Source organism: Mus caroli, chromosome 3 (genome assembly GCF_900094665.2).
Source record: "Mus caroli chromosome 3, CAROLI_EIJ_v1.1, whole genome shotgun sequence".
NCBI classification, from domain to species: domain Eukaryota; kingdom Metazoa; phylum Chordata; class Mammalia; order Rodentia; family Muridae; genus Mus; species Mus caroli.
The window spans coordinates 145,764,196-145,783,097 of record NC_034572.1 but is presented as its reverse complement, the minus strand read 5'-3'; the positions used below and the strand labels follow the sequence as shown (position 1 = coordinate 145,783,097).

The 18,902-nt window shown below is 45.3% G+C and overlaps 1 protein-coding gene across 2 annotated transcripts in view; it reads right to left on the bottom strand.

Moving 5' to 3' along the window:
• Pigk (phosphatidylinositol glycan anchor biosynthesis class K) overlaps positions 1 to 18,902 on the bottom strand; it is an 81,082-nt gene that overhangs the window by 16,635 nt on the left and 45,545 nt on the right. For both annotated transcript variants that reach the window (XM_021158609.2, XM_029475289.1), the window contains one exon: positions 8,298 to 8,382. In XM_021158609.2, the coding sequence (XP_021014268.1) occupies positions 8,298 to 8,382 (85 nt within the window). The remainder of the gene's footprint in view (positions 1 to 8,297; positions 8,383 to 18,902) is intronic.

The window sequence follows — 18,902 nt, the reverse complement described above, 5'->3', positions numbered from 1 at the left end:
AGGAGGAGGAGCAGGAGGAGGAACAGGAGGAGGAACAGGAGGAGAAGAAGGAGGAGAAGCAGGAGGAGGATCAGGAGGAGGATCAGGAGGAGGATCAGGAGGAGGAGCAGGAGGAGGAGCAGGAGGAGGAACAGGAGGAGGAGCAGGAGGAGGAACAGGAGGAGGAACAGGAGGAGAAGCAGGAGGAGGAGCAGGAGAAGGAGCAGGAGGAGGAGGAGGAGGAGCAGGAGGAGGAGCAGGAGGAGGAGGAGGAGGAGCAGGAGGAAGAACAGGAGGAGGAGCAGGAGGAGGAACAGGAGGAGGAGCAGGAGGAGGAACAGGAGGAGGAGCAGGAGGAGGAACAGGAGGAGGTGGTGGTGTTGATGGTGGTAGCCATATTTATCTACTGCACAGAAGGCAGAGGATGTAGAGGAGGCATTTATTTCCAGGTAGAGTTGGGAGGAATTAAAAGCCACTGTAGATAAATGATGTAAAAGGAAGACAGGAAGGAAGCTAGGAAAAGGAAAGAAAAGAATTCTACTTTCTTCATTAACATCAACTATTCTTACTTTTTAAATCTTTAAAAATGTAGTGAAAACAGGAATATCTTTGTTCTACAAAATTCATGGGTAGGTGAGGCTCCAAATTTTAATTTTTAATAAAAACAACACATCAAATAGATATGATAACAAATTTATGGATGAACTAAAAAAATTCAAAACTACACTAGGTTGATGAGACACCATTATTGAAATTTTAATTACTGTTTCTAAAAACAGTTTGTGGTCTATTTCTTCCTTGGGAAGCAACATTGCTGCAAATGGTCGTCAAGCTCTGACATGAAAGCTGGGCCAGTCACCTGAAAACTCCTGCATGACATCAAGCTGTGACAACACTACTCTCCCTATAATGTCTACGGAAAGAACCGGCCAGTGTCCTACTTCTCATGCCACTTCAGTTTCCAGGCTGAAGCTATGGTCTCCCAAGCTATGGTTCGGAAGAGGCTGGGAGATTCCAAGCCCGTCCCAGCCGGTGCCAGCGATGTGGCTTCAGTTCCCTTTTGACAAGCTTCCAGATGTCAATAATTCAATAGACACACTTTAAAAAGAAGGTATGAGAGGTTTGTGACTGGAGGCATTTCATTTCAGTCAACCTTTAGCAGAGTTTAGCTACAGTGTGGGAGGCTTCGCTGGAACAGAAGAAAACAGTAAAATGTCAAAAGTAGCTGTAGCAGGATAAAATAAAAAGCAAACATGAGCAGAAGGTCTGAACATTTGCCATTATCCATGGCATACTGCAGGAGCTAGAACTGCAGAGTTCACTGTGCTGTGTGACGAAGACAAAGGAGAGATTTTAAATATGCATTAAAATTTTTAATTTTATTATTTGTGTGTGTGTGCATGTGTGTATATGCAGGTACATGTGCATGCCTACCAGGCACACACAGCGCCATACACACACACACACACACACACACACACACGCACACACACACAGTCAGAGTAACTTTTGGAAGCCAGTTCTCTCTTTCCTCCGTGGGTCTGGGAGTCACGCACATCAGCAGGCTTTGGTGGCAAGTGCTTTTGTCTGCTGAGCCGCCTGCCTGGCCCATATCTTAGCATTATAAGATTGAGAAGCTAGATTATGCAAATGAAAGATTCCATGGTCAGATACTGCAAAGATCTGCAGTGTTCTGCCCTCTGTGCATGGGAGCAATTAGGAGAAAATGGGGTTCGGGGGGCGGGAGGAGGCGCATTTTTGGTGTCCAGACTAAGCAGTACTAGCAGCCAGCACTAAACACCCTGTGGTGTCAGGAGCAGCTCTGTTCAGTAAAAGAGTAAAGTGTTCCCCAAAGACTGACAGTGGATGGCACCAGGACCCTCTCTGAGCTGGCATTTTGGGAAGACCCTAATCTGAGATGCACACATGCACTAACCTTACCAAAGTATAACATTTGTAAGAGGCTCTGTAATAAAACAGTGAACCTAGAAAAGCCGGGAATGTGGATAACAGCACAGGTGGGAGTGGCAGGCAGAGTTTTCCACAATCGGAGAGGATTCCCTGACATACACCATTGGATCTGCTGACATTTTTAAACTACTGCACAGTCTCTGGCTTGATACACCAGCACGGAGACTACCACCTTAGCAGAAGGACCCAGAGCTAAGGGGAAAAGGCATCTCAGCACACCCGAGACTTAACGTCAGCCCTTGCACATCCCAACTGTGCCAGGGAAGCATGGAGCTTTTAATCAAATTGTTTCATCCATGCGGGCACAGACTTGGTTAACACGGGGTAGAGAAGGGGAGCTACAGTTCTCAGGTGGAATGAATAATCATCATGACCCGTTTCAATTCAGTACTCAGTAGTTACTATGACTTTTCCCATATTCAGCACAATGTACCAAGTCACTGCTTCGGACTTGCATCACAGACATTTATTAAACAAGCAGTTGAAACATTGTTACAGCAATGTAACTACTACATGAGCTAAACTGCAACATCTGCCTGCATGCAGCTTTTACTCCTGAAATCATCACTTCACTACACTATTAGCTTACCCTCTATGCAGATGGAAGACAATTTACTGTGACGTTCAAAAGGTGCCTTAGTATTGTCAAGGTCCTTGGATAATTTATCAACATTCCACAAATCTCAGACACTTACTGGGGACAGTTTATTTGGAGTCAAATATAAAAATGATCACATCCTGAGTCACCCCAGACTCCATGTTCTACTGTGATAGCCATTCCACAAGAGTTTCTCAGTAACAGAACAGAAACTCATCAAGTAAAGCCTTCAATCCATTAGTGCAAGCATCAGGCAGGTGGGTTACAGCGAGGTGGGCAGGCTCTGCTGTAGGCTTCTGGTAACTGTCTGAAAATATTCCTCTCTTCAGGGTTGCTAGACATTAGGGTTCTGTCAGGCTGTTACAACCCAAGAAGTTTCCGGATGGATGGCTGGGAAGGAAGCAAAGAGCCGGAGATAATCTGGCTCTAGACCTGCAACATTCCAACCCACCCCCCAGTGACTGCCCATCCAGTCAGTCTAGCAGCCTTTGCAGAACATTCTGTGGGTTCTCCAGGGCACATGACCTCTGGTTCATAAGGTCATGCAGGTCACCAGGTAACTGACCCACTCCAGCCACACGCGTTGTGCTCATTAGGGCAATCATCATTCTTGGTTTTGTGTTACCTTTTATATATAGAAAACATGGGGCCAAATACCTTAGTATGTGTGAGGAGTAACTAACATGGGCCCTTAAAAGAAAGTTAAAGGGCATCCCTCACTGGATGAAACCAAAGAACAATTCTCGTAATAGGTGGCTACACACCCACTCAGCGTGGACTTGTCATTAATGGAATATTTTACTCCAAATGAAGCTTAAGAAAAAGTTGCATTTGAGATACATAGAAATTCCTAATTGCAAAGATAGTTTAAAAGACTTTTGTGTCTGATTTTCAAATCACTAATTATCATTATCTTATAATTAATAAGCTCTACATGGTGCTAATCAACTTTTTATGCTCCCAAATTAAAGTGAAACGAACCTATTAATTGCCCAAAATGTTATCTAACTCATTTATAAGTGATTGCATTTATAAAGAAAACTGCATTAACTTTCAATAAAAATATCATATTATAAATTTTACATCTCAAAATCCACACTGCCTTATAAAAAGTGGTTTGATTTTTCAAACCAGCATCTGTGAGGTAACTATGAAGTTTACTTATATATGAAAACCACCCATTTCTCTCCCTCCAATGTCCCAACAATACCGTACTTCTAAATAGAACAAGCTACAATCTGTGAACGGAGATTATGGACACAGTGACACAGGGTCATGGACCACTTTGTATGCACTTTCCTGCTCTTTCTCCATAAGGTCCGAGTACTATGAGCTAACAAATTCCTAAAGGACTTGTGCTTCACAGAGCAGTGCCCCTCACCAGCAACTCCAATAATCTAGTTCCCAAATTGCTGCTAAACTGTGAGCATATGAACACTACAGTTTGCTAGCCCTCTTACAAATGTTGGTAAATACCGCCACTGTTGGCTAGGAAAGAAACCTGAGTACCACAGGCAAGTCTCGCAGTCAGCCTCAGTGTAAGGCCTTGAGAGACCCCTGTACTCCCCAGTCAGTGGGAAAGAAGTCTGAATCCAATTAGCAGTGGACATCAAATGCACTCAGTGTTATTATGCATTAGATACAATGTAACGGATTCTTCAACAGAAGTACTTATAACACTGGCCAACATTTAGGAAGAAGGGGTAGGATGTTTAACGGCCCAAACTGAGGGCAATGGGAGAAGAGGAAAGAAAGAAAAGAGAGAAAACAGAGGGCAGAGGGAGGCGACAGCGCCAGCAGCAGCAAGGCTCTTCTCTCCCTGGCTGTTGCTTTTCCTGAAGCTGTGACAAAATCCTCTCAAGCAACTGCAGGGAGGAAGGGTTTGTGGATTCTCCCTCAGAGCTCTGGGTAGAAATCACAGCAGGGCAGCATGTGGTATCTACATGGTATCCACGGTCAGGCTACTGGTCACTTCCATTTCTCAACTACAGAGCCTGGGATGCCCCTAGAGAATGCCAGTCAAGATGACCCACAGGCATGCCTATCTCCCACATGATTCTTGATTCCACCGTGACACTCCAGTTACGCGCTCTGCTCACTAATTTCACCAGCCAGGCAACCACAGACAGAGAAAAGAAGTGTTTCCAGATGTGCCGTGGCGGCTGCCTCAGGGCAGATCAGGGCAAAGCCCTACGGACTACCAGTCAGCAAGAATGACACTGAATCTCATGTGCTATGAGGCCATGCCAGCCACACCTTATCACCTGCACTGCGACCTGTCTGTCATCCTAGAGAGACTGGAAAAGGGATGGAGAAGATCCTGGGTTTGAATGAATGCATCTACAAGTATCTGGATTAAATTTTCTGCCATTAAGCAGAAACTGGGGGAAAAAAAAGAACATTTAGTTGATAAGAAAATAAAATTCAATTATTTTTTTAAATATATATATATTTTAAGAAAGGAAAGAAAAAAATCACATACATATTTGTTCTCCTGAGTTCTAGATCTGAAAGTCCTGCTTCCCACGTCTGCTATGTGTGTTGTACTGAGTATTCTCAGTGTGTTGTGGACACTGAGCCTGATGCACGTCACTGCACTGGGTCACAGGCCAGTACTTTCATTCTTTAGCTAGACTCTTATGAGCAGAAGTACTGTCAGGCTGCCTGTGGCATTCACGAGGAGCAGCAGAGGGCCATAAGCCTTGTTTCCTGGCTCTCCACTGGAAACAGGCGATTTCATGTTCCAAATATCTTTATTATATATACAGGCATACCACAGCATTCACCTACTTTAATTCAGTGATTATAGAACTGAGCAATAATCACCATTATAGTTATACTATTTCTATGACTGTGTCCTCGGCAGGGAGGACCAGGTCCTGCCTCCTCCCACCTACAGATGCAGCAGTGATGAGCACTGTGTCTGACCTCGTGCACGGGGTTGTGTTTACACCTGGCAGGCCGGCACCTCAGTCCTTCCCACTGCTCAGTGCCATTCTGCCGTCTGGGTGCGCTTTACTCTGTTCACCTGATCAGCAGCTCTTCGGTGTCTGGGCTGCTTCCACTGAACACTTACGAACAGACTGCTGCAGTGAACGACCTGCCCATATGCGTCCCTGTCTTTAAAGCTCTTGGGCATCCGCCTATGTTGAAATCACTGGGTCATGGGATAACCCTGTTTAACCTTCTCAGAAACGGTAGTTTGATGTGATTTTATGTGTGTGTGTGTGTGTGTGTGTGTGTGTGTGTGTGTGTGTGTGCGCGCGCGCGCGCTTATGGGTACACTCACGGAGGACACTGGGTGTCCTGCTCTATCACTCTCTGCCTGCCTCCCTGGTCCTGCCGCCATGCTGGTGCCCAGCAAACCGCTGTGGTCTCTGCTCCTCTCTCACCCACAGGGCTGGGTGGAATTTGATCTCTGATCCTCATACTTGTACAACAAGCATTCTTATGCCTTGCACCAACTTCCCAGCCCTCCCCAAATAGGACTTCAGTTTGCCAGCTTGAGAGGCACTAACTAAAGTCACTGAGTGTACAACTTGATCGTGACAGTTGCAGACAGTGGCTGCCAGGTCGCTGAATACAAGGGTTTGTTACACCCCAAAGAGTTTCCTGATAGTCACAGAGTGCTAGATCAGACGAACAATGGATGGCTGGGAAGGGAACAAAGAGCAGGAGATAATCTGGCTCTAGACCTGCAACATTCCAACCCACCCACAGTGACTTCAGGTCTAGTCAGTCTAGCAGCCTTTGCAGAACATTCCATGGAGTGTGGGTTTTTCAGGGCACGTGACCTCTAGTTCATAAGGTCATGCAAGTCACTGACTCACTCCAGGCACACATGTTCTGCACATAAGGGTCATCGTCGTCATTGTCATCCTTGCATTTCTGCCACTTCTGTATCTAGAAGAGCTCCAAGGGACCCGACACCCTCTTCTGGTCTCTGGGGACCTGTACTCAAGTGCACATACTCACACACAGACAAACGGGGATATAGATACAGATATAGATACAGATATAGATACAGATATAGGTATGGATAGTCAGATTTTAAAAACTGTAAGACAAACAGTGCCTTCCTAAATGACCCTGCCTAGAGAGTGCAGTGGCAGTGCTCTGTCTGTTACAGAGCTGCCACAAAGAAGAATGACAGGACCACGTGTGCTGTCTACACCTTAATTTTGATTAATAAAAAGAGATTTCTATCATGTAGAATTTCTTAAGGAGTGAGATTTTATGATAGATCATTCAGATTTTTAATTATGCGGCTTATACTTTAGTGTTAAATCACTACCATCTCTTATACTAGAAAAAAACATACAATATAAAAATTTTCACCAGGGTAAAGTGCCTTTACTTTGAATTCAAACAGTGTTTAACTACAAAACAGTGGTTATAGAAAATGGGCAGCTTACTGGTTCCTGTCATTATAAAAACATTTCTGACATTTCCTGTGGTCAGCTGTCATAAAGGTTAATTCCTGCTGCGTGTTCAGCTCCATTCTGGGTGACCAGCAATGGCTTCCCTGCTTCCCGGTTCTGAGCAAAGCACTCTGCTGCAGGTGCGGGCGCGCTCTCACTGCTGAGAGCATCCAGCTTGCTGCCTGCTCTGCACTGCTGCAGGTGCGGGCGCGCTCTCACTGCTGAGAGCATCCAGCTTGCTGCCTGCTCTGCACTGCTGCAGGTGCAGGCGCGCTCTCACTGCTGAGAACATCCAGCTTGCTGCCTGCTCTGCTGTTTAACTCATTTATGCTGAGAGTCAGGCATGAAGACAGAATTTTAAATGTGACATTTGCAGTCTGTTAGGTCATTTAAGCTCCGACAATCTAGGAATTCCTGACATATAAACTGGACTTGATTACACAGATGAGTGCCCCAGAGGGGCAAGACTTAACCATTTTTAAGATTCATGCAGTATTTTAAAACTGAGTTTTATTTATATAATGAATTTATATTTTATATTTAATTTTCAAATTAAAATCCTCTTTCTTTAATAAACTCAAACTGGCACTATTAACAACCCACAGCCACTAAGATTCTTCCGATTGGAAACAATGTAAGAAAACCTCCTAGCATTGACGTCCACACCAACCCTGAAGCTCTGACCTGTGAGGACACCTAACAATTCCAATGAGCTCTGAGGAGCTAAAAAAACGTTGCAGGCCCACAGGCTGCTCAACAAGCTATTTGAGGTGACTTGCTTGTGGCCTGGCAGGGCAGAATGTGTCTGGCCTGTCACAGTCATAGCACAGAATCCAAGCTTGGTGCTTACAACGCTGCCTGTTCTCAGCTGAGCCCCACACGCAAGGATGACAGAGTCGTCATGGCTGGAAATGAGCAAACTACACACATGACAGTTCCAATTACGCTTCACAACAGTTGCTGGGGAAGGTGGACAAGAGCAGGCATGATGGCTTCCCCTCCTTAGCTCCTCCAAACCACAGCGGTGGTCATGATTAATTTTCAGCTTTCTCATCATAAACCCAATACAGTGGTTCAAAATTAAGTTTTCTGGCATTTTCTAATTTGTAAGAGGTAATTTAGATTACCCCACGTTGTATGTAAGAGTTCAGGCATTACACTGCATGGCCTTTTCAATACTGAGTGTTCGCATAAGGGTAGAGCGCAGTAGGAAGAGTGTACCCACAACATCTACAGACAGAACACAAGGACTCTGAAAAGCCTAACAAAAGCATTCCCTTCTGAGATTAAAAGTGTGTTTCTTTCAAAAGAATCAAACAGAAACCAACCTGGTGTATTATCTGAGCCACCGGGAGCTGTTCAGCATACTTGAGAGGTTCCATGTGCTCCTTGGCCATGCCATCTTCTTTAGAACTAGAAAGCAATCAGAATACACACTCAGGCCAGTGCCACAGGTAAGCATTATTAGCCTAAGAGCGCAACTCTGAGATGTGCTTATCACATACCTAAAGGAACTTTTGGAAATAATATTTATTGACAATTTTGGAAAAACCACCCAACGCAATGGCCAGGACCTAAATGACTGCCAGGAAAGTATTCAGACTACGGGCAATGGTGTGATGAGGTCAGCCGACATCACCTACTGTCCTGGTTCCCACGTTCACTCGGGACTTCACATTTAGGAACACGTCCTGGAGGAGCAGGCCTTCTGGGGAAGCAGGACCTGGGCGCTCCCAGAAGTGGTGGTGCACAGAGAAGGTTGAGAAGTCAGCCCTCATAGACAGAGGGCTCCTAAGTGTAAGTCATTCAGATCCCGGCCATTGCAATGTAAAATGATATGCAGAGCTCGCACAACGACTACTACTACAATATGAAACACGGGTGCAGAAAGGTAGATTTCTTTCCCCTTTCAGCTTGTTCCTCTTTTTTTTCAGTTTTTATTAGAATTTTTAGTGAGCATATAAAGTATGTGGCTTCACTGTGACAACTTCCCACCTACATCACCATTTTTGCTGCCCCCTTACTACCCTCACGCACACCCACTCCTTGTTGGCCCCTTTCTCCTTTGCAGTCCTTGACTTCACTTTCAGTTTAGATATTCCATCACTCTCTCTTGTCATTCTCTGATCCCTGGAAATCAGAAATTAAAAAAGACCAAACCAACAAGTAGTCTGATAAAATGTATTTTTTAAAGTACTGAGCATCTCAAAAATAAACACTAGATATTAGTAAGATCTGACTGCATGCAGTAAAATGTTTTTACCCTTTTTCTGTGAATTCCACAATGTGTCAACATTAGATTTCAAAACTTCAACTTCAACTTTTCCTGAAAATCATATGGAATAAGCTTGACTAAGACTCAAAACCTGCAATGTGAGAATTTATGAGGCCTTTCCCAAAAGGAGGCTGATATGCAAATCAGCGCCATTCTCTGCCCCAGATTAAAGAACACCCAGAGCTCTTGGTGGTGTGGGCATCCCTCTCACAGGAGCAACATAAAAGATAGTTAATTCAGTCTAGAAGAATGCCACAGATTCTGGCCACAATAGGTGGAGAGTGGGTGGGTCACTGCTATGAGTGGGGTTGGGAGGAGATAATAGGGGAGGGGTGGGAGGGGCCTACTGGCTCCTGGGTAAAGTTTGCCGAAACTCTAAAACTGCCAGAGGGAAAAAGCAGGCAAACACTCCAGATACAGACAGGCAAGGACTTCCTGAATGGATTCCCGCTGCAGAATAAATAGGCCGGTGGGAGAGAAATGAAACCTCATGAAATTCAAAAACAAAAACAAAAACAACAAAACCCTCCGTTCAGCAAAAGAAAGAGTTGGGTGAAGAGAGAGCCTAGGAGACAGGAGATAATCTAACAGAGGATTAATATCCATGATATACAAAAGCTCAAGAAGACAGATGTCAGGAAGGACGCAGAAGACAACTCAATCAAAACTCAGCTACAGCACTGAACAGAGAGAAGCCCAAGTGGCCAGTAACTATCGTGAAGCACTCAGTGCCCTTAGTCATAAGAGAGGCACCAGTTAAAACCACAATGAGATTCCATCTACACCAGGAAGAATGGCTAACATCAAGACACGGATATTGGAATGGTGTTGGTGGGCATATAACCTTCTGCAGCTACCAGGAAAATCAACGTGGCGATTTCTAAGAAAGCAAACACTAGAGTTACCATATGACCCACCCATCCCACTCCTGGGCACCCACCCGAAGAACTCTGCATCCTACCAAAGAGACCTGCACATCTGTGGTCACTGCCACTCTAGTCACAGTAGCTAGGAAATAGTCAGCCTAGACACTATTAATTCAAGTAACAACGAAAATGAGGTACACACACAATGGAATTCAAATCATCCAATAACTTGAAATTATGAGATTTTCCAAGAAATGGAAGAAACTGAAAATATTCTATTACCTTACCTCCCTCATGTGTGTTCAGCTCTTTTATATATATACATCTGTATCACAGGGAAAATATAATCTTTAAGTTGGCAGGGTGGGAGGGGAGACAGCAGAACCCGTGTGACGTAGAAGGGGCACTGATGGTCTCACTCAGTGAGAGCAGATGGCAGACGGAAGGTACAGACTAGGATGTCAACCGAAAGTAATGATACATGGAAAGCTGACATTTTGGTAAGCTAATAAAAAAACAATTTTTAAAAATATTTTGAATGGGATATTCACCCTGTGGGGGTGAATAAAGGTGTTTCCAGAGGTTACAGCCTATTAAACAAGAATCCCAGGACCAGGGCAGGGCACTTCTCAGGAGGTGACCATGGGTGCTCCCGAGAACCCCAAAACAACACAGGTCACTGCCCTTAGTTTCCTACCATAACTAGTTGGTCAGACTGTGCTGCTGAAGGTCACAGAAAGCAAGCTGCAGCTGGGCTGGAACCTCCTCCCTGCTGGCTAGCCTGACGCTGCCAGGGGCAGAGGGCGCCACGCAGCTTGCCCTCCCGGCCAGGCAGCGTGAGAGCACTGGACAACTGTGGGAAGCCTGCCCGCCTCAGGGCTGGACTTGCCACAGGAAAGACCTCACTTCTGACGCTACCTGCTGGTCAAAAGCCTGTAGCTGGGAAGGCCGCAGGCCCCGGATCAGAATCTCCAGGTGCTGCTGGATACAAGTCGCGGGCCTATCAAATGGCCTTCTCCAGAGCTCACATGCCCGCAGAGCTGCTCAGACAAGCTTCTTCCTCCAGTGGGCAGCAGTGACTGCAGACTCATAACTACTCAAAGAGACTAAACGACAGTTTGAATACCTCGCGCTATACCTGGGACATATAGAACAGCCCCTCAAAGCTCGGGAGCACTGTGGAAGATGGAGCAGAGAGAACGGAAGAGTCAGCGGAAATGAGATAGCTGTGGAAAGCTGACTTCCAGATACGACAGGACTTCGGCAATCGCAGACCCACAGCAGCCGTGACACCTGCACTGGACTGCAAGGCTGGGTCTGTCAGGACCCTTCCAGGGAAGATCAAGGGATCCGTGGAGCCCCACCCTCTCCAGGACTCACAGGCATTTAAAAGTTGATGGGGGAGGAGACAGAATTTCCACAGCCCTGTAGAAAGGTGTACATGCTCTGTAAATAGGCTTCCGCCCACGCTCCTGCAGACAGCCATGAGGAGACTCACAGGGTCACCACAATTGACAGACAAAGACAAGACAAGAAAGCAGAGGGGAGCCAGCTGGGAAGAGGATTAGCAGAACTGGGGTGAATATGACCGACATACACCATGCACATGCATAAACCGACATAATGAAATCCATTGCTGTGAACAACTAATATACTAATAATTAATAATGCTAATTAAAACACTTAGTCCCAATACTTGGGAGGTATATCAGGTGGACCAAGGTTCAAGACCAATCTCAGGGACACAAGAGTTTATGGGAGCCTCTAATACATGAGAGCCAGTTCAACAGAAAACGTTGAGACAACATGACAGTTCACATTGGAATATTCCAGCAGTTACTATGTATTTCAGCATGCCTTCACAATGTCAACAATGTTTCAAAGACAGTGTGTAATTCACACTGAGTCTCATGTAGCACACAGTGGGAACTTTCCACTAGCTCACCAGTCTCACAGTGGTTAAATCAACCGCTCATAACTTTCCTGGAAATACTGGTTCTCTTCCACAGATTACACACTGTTTCAGGAACCTGGCTCGATGTCTTTCCAGTTAGATGACTTCCGTCCTAACGCACTGTTACCCTTGTACTTGTGCATCTTCGTTTCTCACTCGGAGGATCGGGAGGCCTCTTCCTCCCTGCTTCTGCTGAGGTGATGCCCTGGCGTACTTTGAGGATTGGCAGGGTAGACAGTCCCTCTCAGGGGCCCACGACATAGGACCTTTCACACATTCTGCTTGAGCGCTGAAAAGGTTTCCATTACAGTTTTTAAACACTATTTCTATTCCATTTGATTTTCTAGTTTAAGCATTAAGTAAATATCATGGACGCCCCCCAGACTCTCTCTCTCTCTCTGATCTTTTTCTTCCTCACATTTCAGTGTTATTTTCCTGGCTCTTATTTCTACTCTTTATTCCTTTCACTATACTTGTGGTAACACACACCTCCCCTGGGTGCCTTGTAATTTAGTTTTCACTTCCAAGGTGATTTTCTCAATTTTGCCTTTGTCTTTCCAGAGTCCAGTTGGGTTCTTCCAGACATTGTTGTTGTTTGTCTCTTTCCGTCATGACTCTCCCAGTGAGTTCATTCTAACACAGACACTTGTGTAACACCTTGTTCACACTCCAGGGCTCCCGCTGGCCCTCCTCTGTTTTTTCTTTTATATCCCACCCCTCTGTATGTGTTTATGCATGTGCAGGTGCTTGTATATGATATGAATGCACATGTCTGAAAACTTCATTCCTCAGCCCTGTCAACTTGGATTTAGAGACAGCCTGTCTGTCACTGGCGTGGGTCTTGCTGATGACCATGCTGACTGTCCAGTGAACCCCAGAGGGCCACCTGTGTCTGCCTCCCCAATACTGGGACTGCAATCACATGCCCCCACCCCAGCCTCCTTATGAGGGCCCTGGGGTTGAACTCAGGTCCTTAAACTTGCATTACAAGTGACTAAGCCATCTCCTCAACCCTTCTTTCTGTTTTTGCTTTTCTCCACTGAAAGTGTCTACACATAACAAAATGTATATAAATTATATATAATTTAATAAGGTTTTATCTGAATTTTCTATGTTATTCTTGTATTAACTTTGTACATTTGCTGAATTCTTTCTCTCTTGAGGATTATTTATATTGGCTTTCCTGGGATTAGTAATCGCCATCAATCTGGAGTTGGATCAAGGAGATGAGCTAATTTACAAGGGAGAGTTTTCAGTTCAAGAGCGCCCTCTTCTGTAACCGAAACGAACTGCAGCTTATTTAATAAAGTATCCGATGTACCGGGGTGGGATTTTTAAATACTCCCTTGCTTTCATAAAGCCCTTCCTTACTCTTTTTGTCCACATCTAACACTTCTGGGCACTGTGTCCCCACCCTCCTCTTCACAACGTCCTCTGTTCTCACAGAATTGTCGCTTTCCTAATCATGGTGCATAAGGTCACCAAACTCTCTACTCAGCATTTGTAATTCTGAGAAAACTACAAGTGCTCATTCCAACTTATGCATGGCTGGAACCCCAAACACCTCTTTTTTCCTCTTACGAATAATGTGTGTTCTCCTTCTTAAGGTCGTTCTTTTATTTAAGATTTTGAGAGCTCTAAGACACTCACTGGCTCCAGAGGTTATCTCTTCATTTTCTCTTCCCAAGACCTGGGCTAAGGAGCTCTACTGACAGCATTTCATGAAGGAACAATTTCTGCACAGGAGGCTGTGCCGTTTTTCCTTATGTCACTGTGTCTCAGACAATAGCATTTCACAGATACAAGCTGAGTCTCTTCACTGTGAAAGGGTTCTGAATCCAACACAGCAATGCTACAATCTGTGCTGAAAGTGATTAAAATACTGCCCAGACCCTCAGTGAAGTTGAAAAGGACAGAGCAGGCTCATGAGAAGCTCACACAATCAGTTTACAATCCTCCTCTTGTGTCCTTGTTTCTCTACCTTAGATGCCCAGTGGCCTCAGAAACTCTTTACTCTGCTACTGAAGCACTCTTAGAACAAGTCTCTAAAATTATTTACAGTGCCCATACATAAAGCCATCTCTGACTCAAGAGTGTTTCCTCCCACAATGCCATGCTGAAATCAGATTATTCATGTATAAATTGACAGAGCTTATTGGGGCCTAAAGGCCAAAGCATTCTTCTAAGAATTGAAAACAACTGTAAGAACAGAGGTTGTGCTATGGTCGATACAACAATAAAATCAATAAATAATTCAAAACACATTATCTAAAGTAATCCAAGGACATTAGGAAGAAATTCCAGAAACAGGTCCAAACGCACAATTTGATATAACCCCTTGAACGAGACAGCTTGAAACAATTACTTGAAACTAAAATATATACCAAAGAAGGCAAATTAGCTTATTTATATATAGTAAATTAAATTACATATATTTTGAAGGCACAGAAAAGCTCCCATCCCTTAGCTGTATTTTTAACATGTTCAAGTAGTTACAAGTGGTTAGGAAACGCCTTTAACAGTGTTCAACATCCTCAGCCATGAGGGAAATGCAGATTAAGGCCACCTTCAGAATCCACCTCACAACTCTCAGAATGACCGTAGTCATCAGGGGATCAACTAACCAAATGCTGGCACAGATGTGGGGACAAGGAGCAAGCTGGTGGGAGTGGGAGCTACAGGAACAGACATGTGGCATGACCAGGTGCTGGCACACCTGAAGGTCTCCATGTCCTGCTATAAGACACTTGCCATCTCCCTCTACTGCCCACAGGAAAAGGTGGCAACGGGCTGAGGTGAGCAGGCAATGGGTGAGAGCATTTAGTGCTCTTGCAGAGGGACAGAGTTCAGTCCCAGCATCCAGCCAAGCTCCTGGAAACCTGATACTCTTTTCTGGACTCTGTGGACACATACATGATCACAAGCAAAACACACACACACACACATTAAACCTTAGAAAGAGGGAATGGGTTATTACTCCTGTAAGGAAGAAGGAAACCATGAACTTGGTCCCAGCAATGGAGTGAGCTCACTCAGGTCTAGAAAGACCAAGTCTGCATGATCCCTCTCGCATGGTGACTGTAGCTTCAAGTCTTCCTTTGTGAGCTAACCGTGAGCACAGTGGAAACCAGGAAACCAAGAAGGAGCTTTCAGGATGGGGACTGAACCTAAGACTGAACCAGACTGTACCTAAGACCATAAGGGAGAGGATGTGGTAGTTCTGTGCCATTGATTCCGCACCACCTCACCTCCGACCCCCAAGGGCAAGTGGGGTCGGGCAGTGGGCGGTCCACGGCACAGGTGGCAGGTTCCTGCAAATGTTTTCTGCTCACAAGCATGCCAGCAGCAGGATGAGGGATCAGAACCCCGTGGAAGCACACTTGGATAAAGTGCATTTGGGCACTGCATGAGTTGGACCAACAAGGCAATGACGGTCCTTGAGCTCAGCGTCTGCCGTCGAAGCCTTCACTGATCCTCTCTCTCAGAGACAGAGGCTGACACTTAATAACACCAGCTGCTACCATGACAAAGTCCTGGAGGGAGCCAAGCTCCTTCCATCGAATGGGGGCGGGGCAGAAAAGCCTGTCGTGTTTCCATGGAAACCCACTTTCTTGGCAGTTCAACTATGTAAAACACACATTTTTACCAGGTGTCAACCTGCGACAGGCCAGTGTCAGGTCAGCCGACCCCTCCCTTCCGCACTGAGTCACGCTGCTGTTCCACCTCACCACAGGAACGCCATGCTCTGGGGACAGGGAGGTACTGAGCTCCTTCACAGTACCACAGAGTCCTCTCACTGGGTTTCCTTCTGAGGAAACTGGAAGCGTGATGGCAAAGCCAGGAGAGCCGGCTGTGTTTTCACGCCTGAGGTAACTCGCTGGTGGCTTTCATGTAGTCATTATGACCAAAAGTTACCTAGTCTCTGGAGTGTCAAGGTTTGACTATGGCTAATTTTCAAAGAAATATGAAGAAAAAAGCTTTCATAGCAAAGCTATTCAAGATGAATTTCAGTCATTTTCTGTAATATAGAAAATATGAATTATAGTGTGCACACTAAACAGAAAATCATAATCAACTTCCCTTATTTTTAGAGTAAGTTAGAGCTTTCCCTTCAGTTAGGTGTGATTTAAATCTATACATCATGTTTATGCAGCATAGCTACAGCAGTTACAACTCCAGGCCTCACACACTCCTCACAGACTTGAAGTACACACAGGAAACTGCTGAGAGACGGGCGGTATGTGGTATACCCAACACATGCTCCGGTTCCATGCACTCTAAATGTTCACACTCTGAATGCACACATATTTGGTACGAAGAAAGAAAAAACTTTAAACTTTAAAAGATTTCCGGGCAAGACGGCAGATTAAAAACTGCCTGTCTGTGATATGGCTAAGGAGAGTCCATGTGAGGACAGATGATACTCCAGGAGACAGACAGCTTAGGAACCTGAGGTAGGTGGAGAGAGAACAGCTAACAGATGTGAAGAAAGCAGGCAACAAACACTGCAGCCATGCTGGGCTGATCTCAGGACGGGGGGAGGGGGGGCTAGAGGCTCTAGGCCCAGTGGTCCTTGTGATAAGAGGGTGGGAGAGCCTCCGTCAGCAGGACAATCGCAGTCTGTGAGCCTGAAACCCAGCTGCTTATCTGGTGAGCTACCAATCCCTAGGGCAGATAGCAGTAGACAGGATCCCGTTTTGTTACTCTGTGTGAGAGTAGTCCACACACAGCTGTCACTATGTGAGGGCAGTGTCCACAACCACCACTGTCCTTCTGTATGAGGACGGTGTCAGCAGCTACCCTGGGACGACTGTGCTGCGTGCAGAAACCATGTCGTGGGAACCAAAAGCCCCTGGGTAGCTTAAGCAGCCCTGATGAGCATAAGTAATGCTAGAGGTCACAATTCCTGACCTCAGATCTCACCCCACAACCACAGGGACAGGGCCTGGCACTGGTGCAAAAACTCACAGAGCGTTCAGGAATAAATGCACACCAGCACAGCCATAAGTGTCAAAAACACTGGAAACAGGGCAGTGCCAACCAGCAGTCCTGGGGGAACAGACATCCAAATGTGGGAAACAAAAGGGAGCCATTCCCGTTCTCCTCAACCTCGCATAAGTCTTCACTCAAAGTGGACCAAAGACCTAATGTACGATCTGAGACTCTGAAACCAACAGAAAAGAGATGCAAAGAACAGAGCTGGCACTGTGACAACACTTCCAGCTAGCACACGAAATGGTGCCAGAGCCAAACCCATTACTTTGCAGGCTTTAAAATAAAAGCCCCCACCCCCAAAAGCTTGATATACTAATTTAATAAAACCCAGTCTAAATGGCTCACCAACTCACTTCTAGTCTCTGGTTTGCATCCCTGTTTAATCAAGTGAACGAGGGCCATCCCTGCCACGGTGGGGAAGCATAATCAGCCACATCCCTAGTCCTTTCCCAGGAGACACATTAGCTAGCTCTGGATCACAGCCTATGAACTCCTAGAATCTATTAGTTTGGTTTGTTTTTTAATTCTTGGGAAACTTAGTAGAATATATAAAACATCAGAAGCTGAGGCCATTAGATTTAATGAGTTAGAAGCTAGCCAACTAGTCCCATTTTAAAGCATTCCAAAACAATGCTGACCAAGATGAAGAGTCGGTAGATCAGTTCTCATTTGGTCAAGCTGAACAAAGTACAATGTAGTAGTGGCTATGCTAGAGCACCATGACCAAGGCACCTTACACAAGGGAGGGCTTAACAGGGCGTAGGGTTCCACAGGGACAAGAGTCTGCCAAGGCCAGGAAACATGGCAGAAAGATGTGGAGGTGCTGCTACAGACGTGAAGAATACGGCCAAAATGCAGCTTATATTAAAATCCTTACGCTAGGATACGATAATCCTAGCATAAATAAAACCTTATGATAGGTACAATATGGAGCTAAAAGCTCTAACCTGTGACTTGGATAAAAGTAAGGTAAGATAGATATAAGCATAAAGTCCTGACGAGGTGTTCTACTCTGTTTCTTGTATGCTGTGGATAGAACTCAGGCACTGTTTACACTGGACAAGTTCAGCCAGTGAGCTACAATCCCTAGACCAATGTAGTTTTATTTTGTGTGTGTTATGTATATATATATATATATATATATATATATATATATATATACATATATATATATATACACATACATGTATATATGTGTGTGCATGCATAAGGATGTGTGTGTGTGTACATGTGTGTGTTGTATATATGTGTGCATCCCTTTGCACTCAGGCAGAGGACAGAAGAGAGCCTGGGTCTCCTGCTGGATCCTCTGTAGATCCTCTTGAGACAGTCTCTCACTGAACCTGGAGCATATGCTTTTTTGTTTTGTTTTGTTTGCTTTTGTTTTTGCTTTTTTGTTTGTTTTTTCTGTTAGGGTGGCTGACCAACAACAGCCACCAATCCTCCTATCTCCATATTCCACACTCACCTAGGGCTGGGGTACAGCTATACTGAGCTATGAGTGGCTTTGGCTTGAATGCTGGGGATGTAAACTCAGGTCCTCTTGCTTGCACAGTGAGCACTTGCCCACTAAGCCATCTCTCCAGCTCCTAAAATAGTTTGACATCATCATCTACAGAGGCAAGTATAAGACCACATTAACAATGACTCCTGTCAGCTCGGGCAGCATGTGGCATGGATGATAAAGATGCACATAAAGCTACAGAGATAAAGAGGCTGGCACACACTGCCTCTCACACGGAAGGAAGAGAGGGCGGGACACAGGAGAGGCTGACACACACTGCCCCTCACACTGAAGGAAGAGGGCGGGACACAGGAGAGGCTGGCACACACTGCCCCTCAC